At 48.5% G+C, this 18428-nt stretch overlaps 1 protein-coding gene across 2 annotated transcripts; it reads right to left on the bottom strand.

The window, feature by feature from the left end:
- Positions 1–11669: 11669 nt before the first annotated feature.
- On the bottom strand, positions 11670–15328 carry LOC136509072 (receptor-like protein 15). 2 transcript variants are annotated; one of them, XM_066503878.1, is made up of 5 exons: positions 14869–15328; positions 14608–14760; positions 14356–14495; positions 14112–14261; positions 11670–13999 (listed from the first exon to the last, which is right to left on the bottom strand). In XM_066503878.1, exons 1-5 carry the CDS (start codon positions 15272–15274, stop codon positions 11876–11878), a joined length of 2973 nt encoding a protein of 990 aa, XP_066359975.1. In that variant the 5' UTR covers positions 15275–15328; the 3' UTR covers positions 11670–11875. The 2 variants fall into 2 exon arrangements, with proteins under 2 accessions (XP_066359975.1, XP_066359976.1); XM_066503879.1 differs by having other exon boundaries at positions 14112–14258.
- Between the last annotated feature and the right edge of the window lie 3100 nt (positions 15329–18428).

Raw genomic sequence — 18428 nt, 5'->3', positions numbered from 1 at the left:
ATACTTGTTCTTGACTGTCACAGCATTCAGGTTTCGGTAGTCAATGCACATTCTCATAGAGCCATCCTTCTTGACAAACAGGACAGGGGACCCCCAGGGTGAGACACTCGGCCTAATGTACCCTTTATCAGAGAGCTCCTTAAGCTGTTTCTTAAGCTCTTCTAGTTCGTCAATCGACATGCGGTAGGGTCGCTTAGCAATGGGACCCGTTCCCGGCAAAAGGTCGATGATGAACTCAACATCACGATCTGGTGGCATGCCTGGTAACTCCTCAGGGAACACATCGGGGTAGTCTCTAACTACAGGTACGTCATCAACTGTCTTGCTTTCTGTCTGAGACTCTGCCTTGGTTTTAAGGGCACATAGGATAGAGGCGGTCTCTCCAGACTGGGGTTTACATCGGATTGTTTGGCCGCTGGGGTGGGTCACTTGGACATATCTAGGTAGGCAGGATATCACTCCATGATGTTTGGTTAGCCAGTCCATACCTAGGATGACATCAAGGCTGTTGGAGGGCAGTAGGGTAAGGTCGGCTTTGAAGATAAGGCCCTCGATTGTAAGATTCACTCCCTTACATATGTGGGTGCATCTAAGGTCTCCTAAGGGTGAGCTGGTTATGATGGGGTCCATACGAGGGGTTACAGGTAGATTATGCTTTCGGGCAAACTTTGATGAAATGTTTGAACATGTAGCTCCAGAATCAAAAAGGACGGATGCTTTTGTGCCTTGTACTAAAAACATACCGTGTACCACGTCAGGGGCGACCTGAGCATCTTCGGCTGTCAGGTGAGTGAGATGGCCGCGCGAGGCAGTTCCCCTGTATGGAGTGTTCTGTGCTCCAGTTACAACAACCTTCAGGGGGCACTCTGCGACCTTGTGACCTGGCTGTCCACAACCAAAACAAGTGAAAGGTCCACTGCTTGCTGGGGTGGGTGCAACGCTCTTCCAGTTGCCGGTGTTCAGTGCGGGACGCGCAGGTATGGGGCGACCTGGCGCAGGGCGGTTCGCCACAGGGTAGCTCTGAGCAGGGCGAGGGTAGTTGGTGGTGTAGTTACCCCCACCATGGCTTGATCCTGGTGCAGAACTCGGTGTATAGCGTTGACGGTCTTGTGGAGGTGCATTCCCACGGCGCCTCTAAGGGTTTGGCGTGCGCAGGGAACCTTCAGAACGACGCTTCCTTTTCTTCTTGTCCCTGAGCGCGTCGGCCTCCATACGATCTTTCTCTATCTCCATGCATCGGTCAATCAGCTGCCTCAGGGTGCGACTCTTCTTGCCTGAGAGCGCGAGCTTGATGCGGGTACTCAGTCCTTCACGGTAGTAGTACATCTTCTCCGTTTCAGAGGAGATGCATGCAGCTGGCGCGTAACGCAGCAGACGGGTGAAACGGTTGGTGTACTCATGGACTCGGTCGTTCCCCATAGAGATTTGGCGGAACTCCTTTTCCTTGGCTTTCATGGCGCCCTCCGGGATGTGGTACTCGCGGAAAGCTTCCACAAACTCATCCCAGGAGATGTGGCCAGGGTCCTCATGGGCTTCACAGTAGCTGTCCCACCAAGCACGTGCAGCACCCACAAGCTGGTGGGCTGCGATCCCGACACACTCATCGTCGGTGCAGGTGGTGAGGTCCAAACGCTTCTCGATTTCCTTGAGCCAATCATCGGCGGCGATAGGATCACTATTGTCGCCGTCGAAGGTGGGTGTACGTAGGTTTAGGAACCCTTCCAGTTTCCTCTGAAAGTCATTCCGTTGACCTCCATTGCGATGATTCGCTCCGTCCACAAGTGCTGCCAGGAGCTGTGTTTGCAGCGCCATCACCTCAGCTAGGTTTGGCGGGGGAGGTGGAGGGTTAACTTCCCCAGCCCCAGCAGCACCTCCAGCAGGTGGTGGTGGCGCAGCTCCTCCAGCAGGTGCGCCCGTAGGTGGCGGTGGCGGTGGCGCAGCTCCTCCAGCAGGTGCGCTCGCAGGTGGCGGTGGCGCAGCTCCTCCAGCAGGTGGCGGGGTATAGTCGCGGTTGTCTCCAGCACCAAGGTTGAGAGCGATAGGTGCGGCGACGCGACCACGCCCACATCCACGGTTGCGGTTTCCGCCGCGTCCCATGGCTGGTACGGGGGAGGGTGAGGGGCGGTTCAGCCGAGCAGAACGACTAGTGGATCACAAAAGTTTAGTGCTCGCGATATGAATTATTATAATTCAAATATAATTAATTTAATGATTTCAACGATTTAAGGAAAACATTTAATCTATCCAACACTCATTCAAAGGCGCAATAAGATTCATAAGATGCAATAAGATCCAAACATTCATTACATTGGTTTTAGTACATGGCAATATCTCTAGCAGCTACGCTAGATGATTTGCGAGAATCGTTCTATGCATAAATATCTCATGGGGGTACATCATGGGTAGTACATCATAACTTAAAGATGGTGACTATCTAACTTATAATTAAACTCATGTCGTGGCCACGCAGGGTCCACAGTACTTAGACTCCTCTTCTAAGGTGTCGTATACTGCAGACGGAATATGACTGTCGGCGATCATGAGCTCATCTTGTGACATGTGCAGACGTCTCACGTACGCAAGGGCTTCGGCGAGTTCCTTGGTCGGTGGGGCCTCAAGAGGTGTAGGACAGGCTTCGAGGTTCAGGTGGGAGGGGCCAAGGGTGAAGGTTTCCTTACAGGGTTTCTGACGCTTGGTCTGTGGAAGCTGGTTTTGCAATTCAGAGTACTCCTTGAGGCGCTTCCTGTCAGCTGTCTTCCAGGCCTCCTGAACTCTTTCACACTTGTCACGGAGGTACTCGCTGAGCTTGATCTGGTTGATTAGGTGTCCCTGGTTGCGAACAGCTCTATGGTCAGCCTTCTCCATCTCCTTGAGCAGATCTTTGTTCTGGTTCCTGAGCTTGAAGAGCTCAATGCCGTCACCTCGGCTCTTCTGACGAAGCTCACGTTGCTCTCTGTCCTTATCATCTAGTTTCCTCTGGAGCTCGAGAACCCTGTAGTCTAGAGAGTGGTTTCGGAGTCCAAAGTCTCCAACTTTGTCTTGAAGGTCAGCGACCTCAACTTGGTGCTCTTTCTCCCGACGATCCATCTCTTGTAGCAGGTCCTTGATCGTCTTCCGGTGGCTCTCTTGGTTTCGGGTTTCCTCCTTGAGTTGCTCCTGAAGGTCCAACAGGATGCCTCGATCGTGCCGACGTTTCTGCTCCAGGAACTCTATGTAGATATCTTGATCTAGCAGGTGAGTGGCAGTGGCTTTCAAGCAGGGGTCTTGCACTGAGGATAGGATCTTTTTGGCCAGGGTGAATTGCTCAGAGGAGGGTAACCAGGGGTTCTTGGCTTGTGGGAAGATGCGGTAGGAGGTCTCCTTGAGTGGCTCGTAAGCGTCTCGAAGCAGGGTTCAGAGGGCTTTGCGGGCAGCAGATTGTACTCCTTCATCGATTGAGTCCTCGATTGTCATCTCCGAGAATGCTTGTACGTAGGGGTTGGTCAGACTTGCTGGTATGTCGACGTGGGTTGCGACGTAGCCTTGTATTCTGCCATCGGGAGCGGGGGCTCCAGTGCAGCGGTACTTGATGAGCTCGGTGGGGACTCCAAGCTCCTTCAGCACGAGGCACAGGGTACGTGGGAAGCCGTTGTAGGTTAGCCCGTCCACAACCACCTCGGCGCGGTCCAGGTGTCGAGGTCCCAGAGGCGGAAACTCGGTGAACATCGACATCTGCACGTTTTAAAGGGGAAATGGTCAGCAAGTCAGTAATAATAGAGAAGCCTTGCATAAAAAGGTAATGCAGGGTCGGTATATAACCAAAAGAAGGGTTGGCTTGTCCTGTTCTAACGTCCATTTCTAAGGGTCTCGTCCTAAGGTCAAGCATGGCTCCTGATACCAACTGAAACGATCTCGATTTCCATGAAGGGAAATCCACAGAATCGATGTGTAATATGACCATTTAAATCACATTACCCAAATTCCAGCTGTATAACAGAATCCATACATCGTAAATAGAGAGTGCAATAGTACGGGTTACATTAACTTATTATATCGCCACAAGGCGGAATCACAAAACAGGTAACAACTTGAACAACTTGGAAAGGCGGAAGCGATCAACTCCAATCGGCTTGAGCGTAAGACGAACCCTCAATCCTCATAGTCATCCCCATCATAGTCATATTCCTCAGAACCTGTGTGCCAAAGTATCAGTACGATTTGTACTGGCCACTCCCACCCTATGCTTTGCTTTGTGGAAATTGGATGCAAAAGTGGATATAATCAAAAGGCCTAACTTTGGTTGTGGTTTCCTATGCGAGTAATAAACAAGTTATCCATATAGTAGTAATAAGTCCATTTTTAACCCAATCTCATCCACACGTTCTCCCAGTCCATCACACACATCTCACCACTCTCACACTCCGGTGACAAGGACAACTCCCTCTTGTCCTTGCCTTAACAACACCTAGGGGAGGTAGAAGACTTCCTCTCACTAGTCCGGCAACCTCCGTAGGAAAGGTCCATAGCCGACAAGTCGGCATATGTATCGATCGATCAACCAACACTTTGCAGAGGTTTCACTATTCCACCAGATAGCCATCATAGGTGCTGATCATCACCTAGGCAGATGTCGATCGCCACAAGCCTAGAATAGTACCATCCTGCCTCTCGACCCTGGCCGCCGAGAATGTGCGACATAGTACCAGGCCAAGGGGGTCACTATGTTGTCTCGGGAGGGTGTGGGTGCCTCGCCCGTACCTCCCTACATTGTCTACTTACAACCTAGCAGTAATGGCACCATCCTACCAAGGGTTAGACCGTCTTTCCCCCATTGGAAAGCGAGTGGAAAGCAAAGAGTTCCTATGGTCCGGTGTCCAGCCCAACAGTTCCTAGGTTTGACCAAACATGAATCTTCTCATAAGGGTTTCCATTTTACGTGCCACCACAGCACCTCCTTCCCGGGGCTCCACCCATAGAGCTCACACCCCGGGATCTCCTCACGTCACATTTGCCCGCCACAGTTAACTCAAGTTGGGAATGCCCAGGCCGCATTCCCCGGCAAGAATCGCTCCAAGAGCTTGTCGTTATTCCTGCTTGGTCGACTCAACCCTCACCACACACACCCAAGACACACACGCGGATCTCCCCAGGTTGGTCATATTCGGCACCACGTGCCTTAGCCACTCGCAAACAGTCCTCCACCATGCATCACATCACAGATACAATGCGTAGTAGAAGTAAGCGACAAGTAGTAAATAAGCAAGCGAGTCTAGCCTATCAGCGGGTGTGCAGGGGAATGGTTGCGTCAAGATAGAGGCCAATCAAGTAGAAATTCTACCATGCAAGTCCTATTACAATTATCTTGCATAAATGTAAAGCACTAGCAAGTCTAGTTATTAGCAATGCGTAATAGGATCTATGAGGTTGGATGGGACGTGGCACCTCCGCAGTCATCGCCCAAGTTCTCCTCGTACTCGTAATCCTCCTCGTCAGGCTGTTCCTCCTCCGGCTCTGAAATCGGGACATAATAGTCGCGTTAGCGACTCCTATAGATCATCACAAAGAACCAATGAAAATTCACAAGAGTCAAATGCACTCATTCACAAGCCTATGACGTAGAGCTTGATTTTAGAAGAATTTTGACACTGGTTTCATATTTTTCTGAGTCCATATGAATTAGTTATGAATTTCCGAAGTTTATTCAATATTCTGAAAAAGAAAAATGGGCTGATTATTCTGGGGCTGACACGTGGCAACATCCCATTGGTCCCGTGTGTAACAGAGGCTGACAGGTGGGTCCCAGTCGAGGTGGCAGGTTGCTGACGTGGCGGATGACGTCAGCAGTGACGTCATCACTGACAGGTGGGTCCTAGTCGAGGTGGCGGCTTGCTGACGTGGCGGATGACGTCAGCACTGACAGGTGGGTCCGGCTGCGCTGGTCGCTGCCAGGTGGGACCGGGTCATTCAACGTTGACCGGTCAACGGTCAACGGGGCTGGCCCCCTAACGGGCTTGGATGGGCCGGATATGGGCCAGTCTGGGCCGGGCCGGACCCAGACACGTGTCATGCAGTCAGGCCACCCACGTGGCTGGTCTGGGCTCTTAACGGGCTGTGGTCTACGGTGGCTGGTCCATGGTGGACTGGCAGCAGCGGTCCATGGACCGCAGACACAGTCTGTGGTGGACCATGCCCACGCCCCCGTCTCCTTCCTCTGGTTCACGGTGGTCCGAGGGCAGGGTCGCGCTGCACAACTCCTCCATCTCCTCTGTTGTTTCCCGGCAGCCAACACGCCGGCGGCGAACTCGCGCTGCGCGCGCCGTGGTGGCCCGGCGAGGCTGGTACGGGGCGCAGGGCTCGTGTGGGGTCAGGGCGTGCTCGCCGAAGGGTCACGGAGGGGGCTCGAAGCTCCGGGTGGCCGGCGTAGGTGCCGCGGCGGCGCGAGGCGGCACGGCCGCGACGGCGAGGCTCGGCGGGGCGTCTACGGGGCTCGGGGGGGGGGGTGTGCTACTCCTTGCTGGTGCTTCGGGGTGCAGCTAGGGTCCTCGGGGTAGCGCTTGGCCGCCGGGGAGGTCCGACAGCGGCTTGATGGTGGCGGCGGCGACGGTGAGGCTGTGGTGAGCCGCTGTAGGCCGAATTGGGGCAAGGGGTGGTTCTCTTCGTCCAATTGGGGTCCGTTGGTAGTCATAGGGCTCACCGGCGTCGACCAAACGACGCGGCGGAGTCCGCTCCGGCGTGATGGACGCGGCGGGGCTCCGGTGAGGTCTCGGCTCCGGCAAAAGTAGGGCAGTGGTCGGGGAATCTCCACTTCGGCTATGCGGCTGGATGCGCAAGGTCATTGCGAGGCTCGACGGCTCCCCCTCAGCGAGCGAGGTGGCCAGAGAAGGTGGGGACGCCGACGACGCGGCGGTGCTCCGGGAGCGACCGCGCCGGCGAGGCGGACACCGGCCAATCACCCAAGGGCTCCTTCGACCAAGAGAACCGGGGCTTTGGTGTCTCCTTTGCAGGGCGAGTCCATTGGGAAGGCTAATGATGCTGTCGTCGGCCTGGTGTGGCCGGAATGCAGCGGCGTCGTGGTGGTCGTGGCCATGGTGAGCGAGTGCGGCAAGGCGGAACGGCGACGGTGTTCGCGAGCCGCCAGGGCTCGGCAAGGCCGCGCGAGGGCTCGTGGATGTGTGCGTGCGTGCGTAGTGTGCTGTGGGGTCAAGAGCTCGGCCTTTGGTCCTCCCAGGTGGGGAGAACGCCTCGACGTCGCGGCGAGTCTCGGTCATGGCGAGGTCAGGGGATGACAGAGGGGCTTACCGTGGGGTTCGGGGTGGTAGGATGGTGACGCCGTGTCGAGGTGAGTGCAGTGGAGAGCCGGTGCGGTGCCGTGCAGATCCGCTATGTCGTCGTAGCCGATCGGGCGGCGCTCCGGGCTTCGGTGGTCTCGGGCGGCTCCGGCAAGGCTCCGTGCTCCTCTTCTTCTTCTCCTCCTTGCTTCCTCCTTCCTCTTTCCCCTCTCTTGGCTCGGGTGTGGCTAGATGGCCACCAGGGGTGGCGGCGTGGTGATGGGAACCCTAGGGGCGTCGGGTCTAGGGCTATATAGCCCGGCGGCTGCCAGGGGAGCTCGGCGGACGGTCGGATCGCGTCGGGTTGATCAGGCGGCTGCAGCAAGCTTGGGAGGTCGCTGTCATCCTTCGAGTGGGCTCCAAGGGCAGTGGCGGGCGCCAACTTTGCCGCCGCGGCCAACGTAGGCGGGGGACAGTGGCGCGGCAGCGGCATGTGCTTGGTTGCGGCCGTTGGCGCGCGCGGGGCCGGGGTCATGCGATTTGCGTGACCCTGTCGGGGCAGAGGGTGTCAGTGTGGCGGCCAGCTAGGTGCGCGTGGGGCCGGATGGATGGGGCTCGCGCAGCGGCCGGTGCCGGTGCTCCGTCTCGCAAAAGCAGAGAGGCGAGGGGGAGAAGAGAAACAGTGCCGGCGTGCTGCTGCGTGGGCGTGTTGCGGACCGTGCTTGCTGGGCCGGTCGTGGCTTGGTGGGCTGGCCCGGGCAGACGCGAGATGAGCCGGCCAGCGTGCGCGCGCGGAGCTGGGCCGGCTGTGGCGCTGGGCTGCTGCAGTGCTGTGCGTACGGGTTGGGCCAGGCTGGCGGGCAGGCCAGTGGCGAGGCAGGCCGAGGAGGTGGGCTGACCCTGTCGCCTGGGCTGGTTTGGCCATTTCCCATTTTTCCTTTTCTGTTTTCTTTTTTTTTTCCATTTTTGTTTTATGCTTCTCACATATATATTTATATGTATATGTGTATATTTCAAGGTAGCATGTTTCTTCTAACTTGATGTGTTAATATTGGTCACAATATATGTTGGGATATTAGTCTCATATTAGTATATATATTTATTTATTGTATACTTAAGTATTTGTTTGCTTTCATTATTCAACTCATAAATCCAAATAAAATCCAAATCACAATTGTTGAGTATAATGCAACTTGATGCATGCTATGTGGTGGATGAAATACTTGTGCAAGTCATGTGGGTTTTGTTTGTGCTAGGTTAGGGTTTTGCCTATATGCCACATCATCACTCAAGGTTTTTAGGAAAAAAAGGAAAAAAATTTGTGGTTGGGATTTTTGGGTTGTTACACTGCTGATGTTGGCCGAGGGGTTGTGTGCTCCTTGAGTGGGAGTGCCAGCTGCGTTGACAACCAGGTGGCTTGTTGCGGTTGACGGTGTTCTTCCTGAGTCGGCTATGCAGCCGCTGGACTGAAGACGACCCAACTTTTGACTTCGGAACGCAGTAGCAAATGCGACTGTAGTGCTGTTGGTGCCCCAAAAAAATTATGGAGGAGTGTCTGTAGTGTTGCAGCTGAAGACACCATCGAATCTGTTGTCGCAGGAGAGTGCAAAAAATTTAGTTGGGACATGGGTGTTACCTCTTGTCCCGGCTGGCTGATTTTCTTGATGCTGATGACCTCCTTGTAATTTTCAACCGAGCTGTTGCCGCAAACGTCGTGCGGCAGCGTGCTGCTGTCGTTGTCGTTAATCTGTAGTAGGGACAGAGACGCATGCTGTGCTGGCCGTGGCGTGAACAGTTTGTTTGACTCCTCCGCGGTGATTTTCGTGATGCTAACTGAGAGGGATTGTTTCATGGATGTGGTAACAGAAATTTTATTGGTGGTATTTCTGACTTGTTCCTCCATAATATTGTTGTTGACGGCGACGTTCAGATCTGATCCGGTTTGGACCGAGTTGATGGTGACGTCGTCGGGGATGATGTTCTCGCCCGTGAGTTTGACGCTGACGTTGCTGATGACGCGGAGGCGTTCCATCTCATCCTTTTTGTCCTTTAGGCGTTGATACAGTTCGACGATCTCATCGTCAAACAGTTGCTGGACGTTGGTGGTGGCGTCCAGATCTGATCTGATCTGGCCTACATCCTGTTGGTCTAGAAGAAAATTTTTGAGAATTGTTGACCAACTTACGATGGTGTTGCGGAGATCCTCGGCAGCATTCATGGTGGTGGCGGCCATGGATCGAACCGGTTCTCTGATACCAGGTATAATGGGTACGACGACGAGGGCTCCCAGCGGCGAGGTCATGGGCGCCCGGTGGCGTAGATGCGCGGTGTGCTGAGGGCGGCGACGGCGTTGGGCGGCGACGACGGCACGCGGCTGTAGGCGGCGGCGCTAGGGCTAGGGCGGCACGTGCGCGAGGGGAAGGGTTTGGAAGAAGACCGAGGCTTAGAAGAGAAAGGGAGAGAAGCCTTTTGGCGATTATGTTTTGCTTAAGATTCAACGGTACAAGACCCCTTGTATTTATAGTCCCAGGAAGACTTAGCCCCTAAGTTATCTAACCCTAACTTGCCACGAAAGCGACGGCGGAGGCGGCGGCGGCGCGGGCGCGCGGCCCCTCTTGGGCCAGCCGCATGGGCCACAGCCCATCGACGTGTTACACCACGAGGTGAGCAGCAGCAAGGAGTCGAATTTTGGCCTTGCTTGCTGATCCAGCGTCGCACGCTGTCTGAGCCACCACGAGGCGATGTCATCAGTGCGTTCCGGGACCGGCGCTGTGAAACCTACTGGAGCAAGCAGCGAGTACCATAGCTCCCTGGCAAAGACACAACTGATGAACATGTGGTCAGCCGTTCCTGGATCCCGGTCGCAGAGGGTGCAGGTGTCGTCATCCTGCAGGCCATGCCTCTTTTACAAACCGCCGTCCACAGGCGATGATGAAACACGAGCGAAAAGAAGAATTTGACACAAGCCGGTGCCTTCGTCTTCCATAGCTTCTTCGCGCCCAGTAGCGATGTCGATCCAGCGAAGAAGGCCCGGTAAGCGGAGGAGGTGAGTGAGGTGATGCGGTGTGGCATATGGAAGCAGGCGTGGCCATGGAGCAAGGTGGTGGCCGCGGTGGGAGGGATAAAGTCAGCTCGAGTGCGGCGCGGGCGCAAGCTGGCAATGGCGTCGAGAGTGCCCTGATCCAGGTTGACAGGTGGTTCTACACGCCATGTTGTCAAAACCAGCCAACATGGATCAGCAAAACCACCTCCCAACACCACTCAGGGGGTTATTTGTCCAGTTTGATAAAGTTTAATGTGCACAATAATGGTTTTATAGTTCAGGGGTGATGTAGACCACCTTTAATACGTCAGAGGTGATGTAGACTTTTTCCTCACAGAAAGGAAAGGAAATTGATATGTGGAAGTTACCTGGTCATCAATCACCCTGACACGGAGGTATTCTTGCTTATACATGACATCCAGCATAGCCTGTAACAAGCATAGCTGCTTCTGTTTTCGGTTCTTCAACAGTGGCTTGTTTGTATTTTGATTCTTCTCTATTCAGCTGCAGCCCAATGGTCGATATCTACAGCTGCAGTGTAACAGCTCGAGCTTAGCATGTCTTTCAGCGTCTCATTTAGCAAGTGGTGAAGCTGCTGTTCAGCATCAGTAATAGCAGAAATTTGACGAGTGCAGAGACCTACTCTGCTTTCAGGTTTGTGGTTTATTCAGCTCAGCGTGGTCTTCTTTGTTGTGGTCTTTTTGTGCTGCAGAGATGAAATTTCTGACTAGCAGTAGCAGTTGTTAGTTAGTAGCAGCATGTGTGTACTGGGTCTCTATTTTTCAGCTTGCTCGGAGTTTTCCAGTTCATGTTTTTCCTTCATTTGTGTGTTGCGTCACTTGTTTGCAATAGTGAGAACACTTTTCAAGTCATCTTTAGATAATGTTTGAATGATTAGTTTAATTCTTTTTCCTTAAGCTTAGTACTCACGGTAGATTTACTTATTGCTGTATGTTTGGGCTGCAATAGTTGTTTTCTCGGCTAAACTTGTTCCTTTGGAGCTTTATCACTTTGCTTCAATGATGGTTTGAGAATTTCTTAATCATTTAAGGCTGACATATCGCTAGTTGATGCCTGTGATCTTGGCAACCCTGTGATCTTGGCAACTCGAAGAGAGATGTGTTGAGTTCTATAATCAGTTACAGCGCCATGAGGACCGCCAACAAGAGTTAGTCGACGCCTGTCGGGTTCTCGAAACATCGTGTCTTTAGCTGTTTTCATCTTTTGGACGATCATCTACTTTTAGGATTGCTTTACATTGATCTTCGTGTGAGAAACTTTTGCAGTTCGTTGATGTTTCTTTGGTTTGATTACGACCCCAGCCGTGTTTGTCTATGGCAAGTGCCATGACACGGTTATAAATGTTGTAATATATTGGCCTGAGTTCATCCATTTTCAGGTGAATGAAGCTGGATAGACTATCTATTCTGTATATAAAAAAAAACTTGGGAAAAGGTGATGGTACAACACTACTACACAACGCAGATCTTTCTTGAGGAATTCAAAATATAAGAAAGTAGAACGAATACTATACTATCTGGCATATGTGACATTACTATTGCATCGGCCCATATCTTTCAACGAACTATAGTCGGAGTACCAGACTCTGTCCCATTGAATGGCAAAACAGGAATGCAACAGTGGCCCAGAATGCCAATACGAATGACGCAGAACTGATAATATAAAGGACTAAATCATCAGTTACCACATCATCTCCCACTTCTTCCATGGTGTCTGTACTAAGAGAGCACTTGTTCTCCTTTGTTAAATTGTGAAGGTTAGCATTGCCTAAGTAACTCTCCCCACTGAACGAGCTGAATTGGCCAAAGTTTGGTATACACCCTGATAAGTTGTTGTAGGCAACAGAGAACACCTCCAAAGATGACATCTGAGTCATCTGCCAAGGTATCGGCCCACTCAACTTGTTATGGGACAAATCCAGGCTTTCCACGGCGCTCATGTTTGCAATGGTAGCCGGGATTTGGCCAGTAAAGAAATTGCGCGATAGATTGAGGGACTTGACATGGCTCAGATTTCCTAACTCCCATGGGATCTCCCCTGATAGCATGTTTGCCGATAAGTCAATGCCAGACATTAGATTGAAGAAACTGGGGCTGTATGTGTAAACATTTCCTTTAGTAGAGAAGGTGAAGCCTTGGTGGAGATAATCATCATACGAGAATTGTGGATCATCGCTGTCCATGTTAGATTGCCCCACATCGAAGCCAAAAATAGAAAACATGGACAAATAACCATAGTCATCATTAGTAAGGTATCCAAATGAGATGCCACCTATGCAAGATGGTACTGAACCCGAAAGTCTATTATGCGACAGGTCAATTATATTCAAGTAATGGAGATGACACAGGTCCGCGGAGATATGCCCCTCAAACATATTCGCACCCAATTTGAGAAACTTTATTTGAGAAAGATGTTGTATCCAATCAAGACTGCCCCTGAACTGGTTATCACTTAGATCTAGAGCTATGACAGAGGAGCTGTTGAAAAAAAAACTTGGAAAGCCTGAGAGGGTATTGCTTGACATGTTCAAAAAGTATAGTGGTAACTTGCTGCTACAGTTTGGTATAGACCCATGGAAGTCATTGTCTGACATATCCAAATATTGAAGACCAGTCATATTGCAAATTGTTGGATAAATTTGACCATTTAAATTATTACTAGCAACACTCAAAAATAGTAAGGAAGAAATATTCCAAAATGATACATCAAGTTCGCCGGACAATTTATTATCATGAAAATCCATGACTGACACAAAATCTGATCCTTGTATTCCTTGTATATTGTTAGGCAATGCTCCTTCGAAATAGTTGCTGTCAAGGTATATGTCCACAACATTACAGATATACTTAGCCCCACCAAGTATGGGACCCCCGAGAGTGTTGTTTGAGAGCTTCAGGATTTCCAGCAATGAACAATCAGTGAACAAGCAAGATGGCACCTCCCCTGTAAGTTTATTGTTTGAAAGGTCTACAAATTCCAAGTTACTAATATTGCACAGAGAGGATGGTAAATATCCTGAAATATTGTTATAAGAAGCATCTAGAACAGTTAGATTGGGAAACACTGAGCTGATGTCCGTTGGGAGCTGTCCCCTGAAAAAGTTCCTAGATATGTTGATCATTTGGAGATTAGGTTGCTGCTGCCACATCAGATCCAATGATCCTACTAGCAAGTTATTTGCAAGACCCAGATAAATCAATGTTGTTTCGTTTGAAAACATCCAGTTAGGCAGGCTCCCTGCCAGGTTGTTGTTGGATAGATCAAGGAATTGCATATGACGTTGTGTGACAAATAAATTTGGTCCTGCAATGATACTATTGTCCAAGTTACACCCAGAGAGCATTAGTGCTCGCAGTTGAAATGGAGTCACACTTGTAAGGAACTTCACATCGATAGCCAATTCGGTATTCCACGATAAGTCTACCTCCTTTAACATGGCGTAGTTCCGTAGCCAAAAGAAATCAAACTTCCCACTTAGATTATTTCCCGCTAACTTGAGAGTTTTAAGTGACAAAGAAATATTCGAAGACAAGCTTGTAGGTATATGCCCTTGAAGGAGATTTCCTGAAAGATCCAAGTATACAAGTCGTGGAAGCTCAAATAACCAAGCTGGGATGCTTCCAATCAATCGATTCAATCCGAGATGGAGTTCTCGCAAGGTTTTGAGGGTTCTTGTGTGCTCTATCTTCTTTAGTATGGTGCAATTTTGTGCCCAAAAGAAATCAAACAACTCGTTCAGATTATTATTCTGACAAGTTAAGAGTTTGAATCAACAAAGGAAGATTTGAAGATGAGCTTACTGGTATATGTCCTTGAAGGAGATTTCCTGAAAGATCCAAATATTCAAGGCATGGGAGCTCAAATAAGCAAGCTTGGATGGTTCCATTCAATTGATTGCGACTTATATCTAATTCTTGCAACTTCTTGAGGTTTCTTGAGAGGTCTATCTTCTTTAGCATGGTGCAATTTCATATATAACCAAAAGAAATTAAATACAATGTTTGAAGCAATAAATAAAGGTTCGAACTTGGAAGATGAGCTTACAGGTATATGCCCTTGAAGGAGATTTTCTGAAAGATCCAAGTATTCAAGGTGTGGAAGCTCGAATAAGGAAGCTGGGATGCTTCCATTCAATCTATTGTATCCTAGACGAAGTTCTCTCAAGTTCTTGAGATTTCTGAAGTCTGTCATAATGCAAACAGACGCTATAATAAATGGAAACCACTGCAGCATCTGTCAAAATGGAAAGAAACAACAGCAACACAAAACAATGCTACAAATTATGTATGTGCGTACCTATGTCCTGAAGAGCACCGCCCAGACCGGTTCCAAAAAAATTTATGGCTTCAAGAGAACCCAATCTACCAACGGATTCCAAGACGACATTATCCCCAATCAAATAATTTCCACTGAGGTTGAGATACCGAAGTTTAGTCAATTCTTGAAGCCCTGAGAAAAAAATCCTTTTTTTTTAACTATGGATGAGGTGTGCTTCGACACAAATTGGTACGAACAAAGTAGTAAAGCACATGCTTGTGCAGGGAGCTACATACGTACCATCAAAATTATGAAGGCAAGCCGAATTCCAAGTTAAATCCAGCAGCTGAAGCTCACGAAATGATCCAAAGATGGTCAAATTGAGATTCAACAAGCGAGACAAGCATGGAGTTCCAATTGCAACAAATTGAGACATATGGTCGAGCTTGAGACCCGACACTCGTGTGCTGTTGTTGCAAGTGACCCTCTCCCAGGTGCAGCAGTCCTCACTCCGGCCCCATGAGGGAGGAACGTCCATAGCGTTTGCCTGCACCAACAAAGACCTGATGCGCATAAGAGCATCCCTCTCCTCGACAGCGCAGGCACATGTCATGTGAAACTTGAGCTGCAAAACGAAGAGGACACAGAGCATGGTTCCCAGCGGGAAGTAGCAGCTCATAGACATAGCTAGTTTATTGGTGAGCATTGTCCGGGTGGCAAAAGATTGAAAAGCGGCTTTAGCACCCTTGGACTACGGACAAACCATGCATATATATATAGAGACCAAGTTCTTGTAGGAAAGCCGAGAGTAGTGAGAATACTTTCTTTTTATAAAATAACTCTACAGTACAACTCCTTTCGCTCTAAATAATAATAATAATTCGTTTTGGCGTTTTAGAAACCTATAATGTGATATATGTTCCTAGAAAAAACAGAGCCACAAATAATTCGGAACACAGTGACCTAGTAGCGAGTAGAAAAGAATACTTCTCCGTTCTCCCTTTCGATGAATGGCAAAAATACAAGTTGGTCGTTTTATGATGGAGATAGGACTGATTTATGTGAAGGAGAAGGACACGGCCACACGGGCATGGAAATATCGTTCCCATGTCCTTTTTCCTTGGCCACGAGAGGGTGTTCTGAAATCTGAATTGTTCCCTACAGTGACTTATCAGCGTGTGTCACACGTTTGGCTGTGACTTCATACATTTTCGCACACTTACCCCTATGAATGCACACCCTAGACCTATGAACACCTCCGAATAACTGAGTTGGACCGGTAATCTCAAGATTTACGAAGTCACTACAGACGCCTAGCTGTCAATAGGCACGTCGCCTACCATTGAAAGAATAGTGTCGTTAAATCCTAAAATAAATCCAAAAAACAAAACACCAGTGTCAAGTCGAGGACTTATCCAACCAGCTGAGCTACGCTAAGGACCGAAAATTTTAGCAAGAAAGTGACGCTAACGACCAGAAATTTTAGCAAGAAAGCAAAGAACTATCAACTATACCAGACTGCTAGCGACAGAGTTTATCTAAATTAAATTGTGAGATCATATGATGAAAAATTGTCAAGTATTAAATTTGTAATTGCAAAATAATCGACTAATATACTGATGTATTATAATATGCTGATAAAATATAATTGGTGAGGGTATATAGTAAAGGAATACTTTAATATACTCATGTGAGTGGTGTTGTAGTACTACAGACTGGCAGCTTCACTGCCTATTGTCTGTTGGTGGCTGAAATCGGTAGTGATATTGGGGTCATCACTATTAGTTTTAGCCATGAATTGGCAGTGATATTGGGTCATCACTGTTGGTTTTTGGCTAAAACCGACAATGTTACCATCATGGCTGGCTCGTGGCATTAATCAACAGTGATATGCTGGACAAAAAACTTCATAACTTTATCATATGATGTCTGATGAAGATGAACTTCATACCAAAGTTGTAGTACTCAACGAGATCTACAACTTTGTAGTTCAATTTTTTCGATTTGATACTGTTTGGATGAGTAAATATGCATCATAAGATTTTATAGAGTTAATACCAAATGAGTCCATATGCTCTATAGTCACAAGTGGGTATAGTGGTAGGAAAGGATTTCATGGAGAAAAAAACAAAACAAAAGTTGTAGGTATCAAAAAATTACGCAACCTTATAGTTCAAAACTTTTTTATTTGAAGTCATTTTGATATTGAAATATTTGATTCACTAGATTTTATAGAAGCTACCAAAAGAATGCATATGCTCTATAGTCATAAATATAGTGGTAGCTAAGGATCTCAGATGGAAAAGCGACCAAAACAAAAGTTAAAGATATTGAAATTAAAGTTACGCAACTTTTTAGTTGATTACTTTTTCATTTGAAATCATCTATCCAATAAAAATTATGTTCAAATTCTTACATTTGAAATTCAATTTTTTCGAACCATCTCTAATGGAGAAATAGCCAAAAAAAATGTTGTAGATCTCAAAAAATTACACAACTTTGTAGTTGACAACTTTTTCATTTAAAATCATCTAAGGAAAAACCACACGAATTTTCTTAGATTTGAAATTCAAATGATCACAGATTGAGAAATGACCATAGCTAAAATTTAAGATCTTAGAAAGTTATAAAACTTTGTATTTGACAACTTTTTCATTTGAATTCATTTAGGGTGTCATTTCAAAACTAGATGAACATAAAGGGGAGGGCAAATGTCCCAAATGGGTTACAGGTGTAGTGGTTATTAGGGGACGAACACGAAGCCTAAGGTCCTAGGTTCGAGCGCAGCCAACCGTGAAGTGACGCGCCGTGCGAAAAATTGCGTGACTCGTGACTTTTGACGATGCGCGCGTGTGGCTACCCATTGAGCTCTCCTACTATATTTTTTTTCTTTTGCTATTTTTAGCCTGTTTTTGTATTTCCTGGAAACCTCATCACTACCGATCTATCGGTTTTAGAACCGGCAGTGATGAGGGGCTCATCATTGCCACTTTTGCTATTTTTAGCCTGTTTTTGTATTTCCTGGAAACCTCATATCACTACTGCTCTATCAGTTCAAGAACCGGCAGTGATGAGGGGCCCCTCATCACTGCCAATTTAGTATTGGGTTCGAAATCCAGCAGTGATGGGTGTTGTGAACCGATAGTGATGTCTAGTATGTGGTAGTGTTGCGTGGACTGATATTAAGTTATGGACTTGTACTTGTATATTGTTCCACATAACATGCATGACTCCTCCGGTACCAAAGTTTTGCTGGTGCATATAAGGGTGAGGTTTAGGCTCGACACTCGTGTGCTGTTGTTACACTTGACCGGCCCTCTCCCAGGAGTAGCAGCCGTCACTCTTTCCCCATGAATCAGGAGCTTCAGAGCTGTTAATTTGCGACTACTAACGAAGATCTTATACGCATAAGAGCAATCCTCGATCTCCTCGACATTACAGCCACACGCATGCATGTAAAACATGAACTGCAAAACAAATAGGACCAAAAGCATGGTTCCAAGAGGAAAGTAGCAGCAGTTCATAGTTTCTTTAATTTGAGGAGTGCATGCGAGTGAAAAGTGTTTGAAAAGGTTTTTGGAGATATATAGACCCAGGTTTCACTAGATAAGCATGCAAGTGACGGCAAAAATTTGAAGGTCAGTCATGCCATCAAAGCAGCTCACTCCAGTCTCCAACGCATTGATTGCATGAAGGAGATGGCACTGGCCGGTTACGTGAAGGACAGGAGTGGAAGAATTGTTCCATGTCTTCTCCTGGCCACCAATTAATTAGATTGCTTTTGCATTATTGAATCCTTCTCGATCTGCAGCACGCAACATGGTAGTGTGCTTGCCGTCCAGCCCAGGGCAGCAGATATG

The sequence above is a fragment of the Miscanthus floridulus genome, chromosome 15 (genome assembly GCF_019320115.1).
Source record: "Miscanthus floridulus cultivar M001 chromosome 15, ASM1932011v1, whole genome shotgun sequence".
Classification (NCBI taxonomy): domain Eukaryota; kingdom Viridiplantae; phylum Streptophyta; class Magnoliopsida; order Poales; family Poaceae; genus Miscanthus; species Miscanthus floridulus.
Note: the sequence above shows the minus strand (reverse complement) of the source record. Positions and strands in the feature narration are given on the sequence as shown.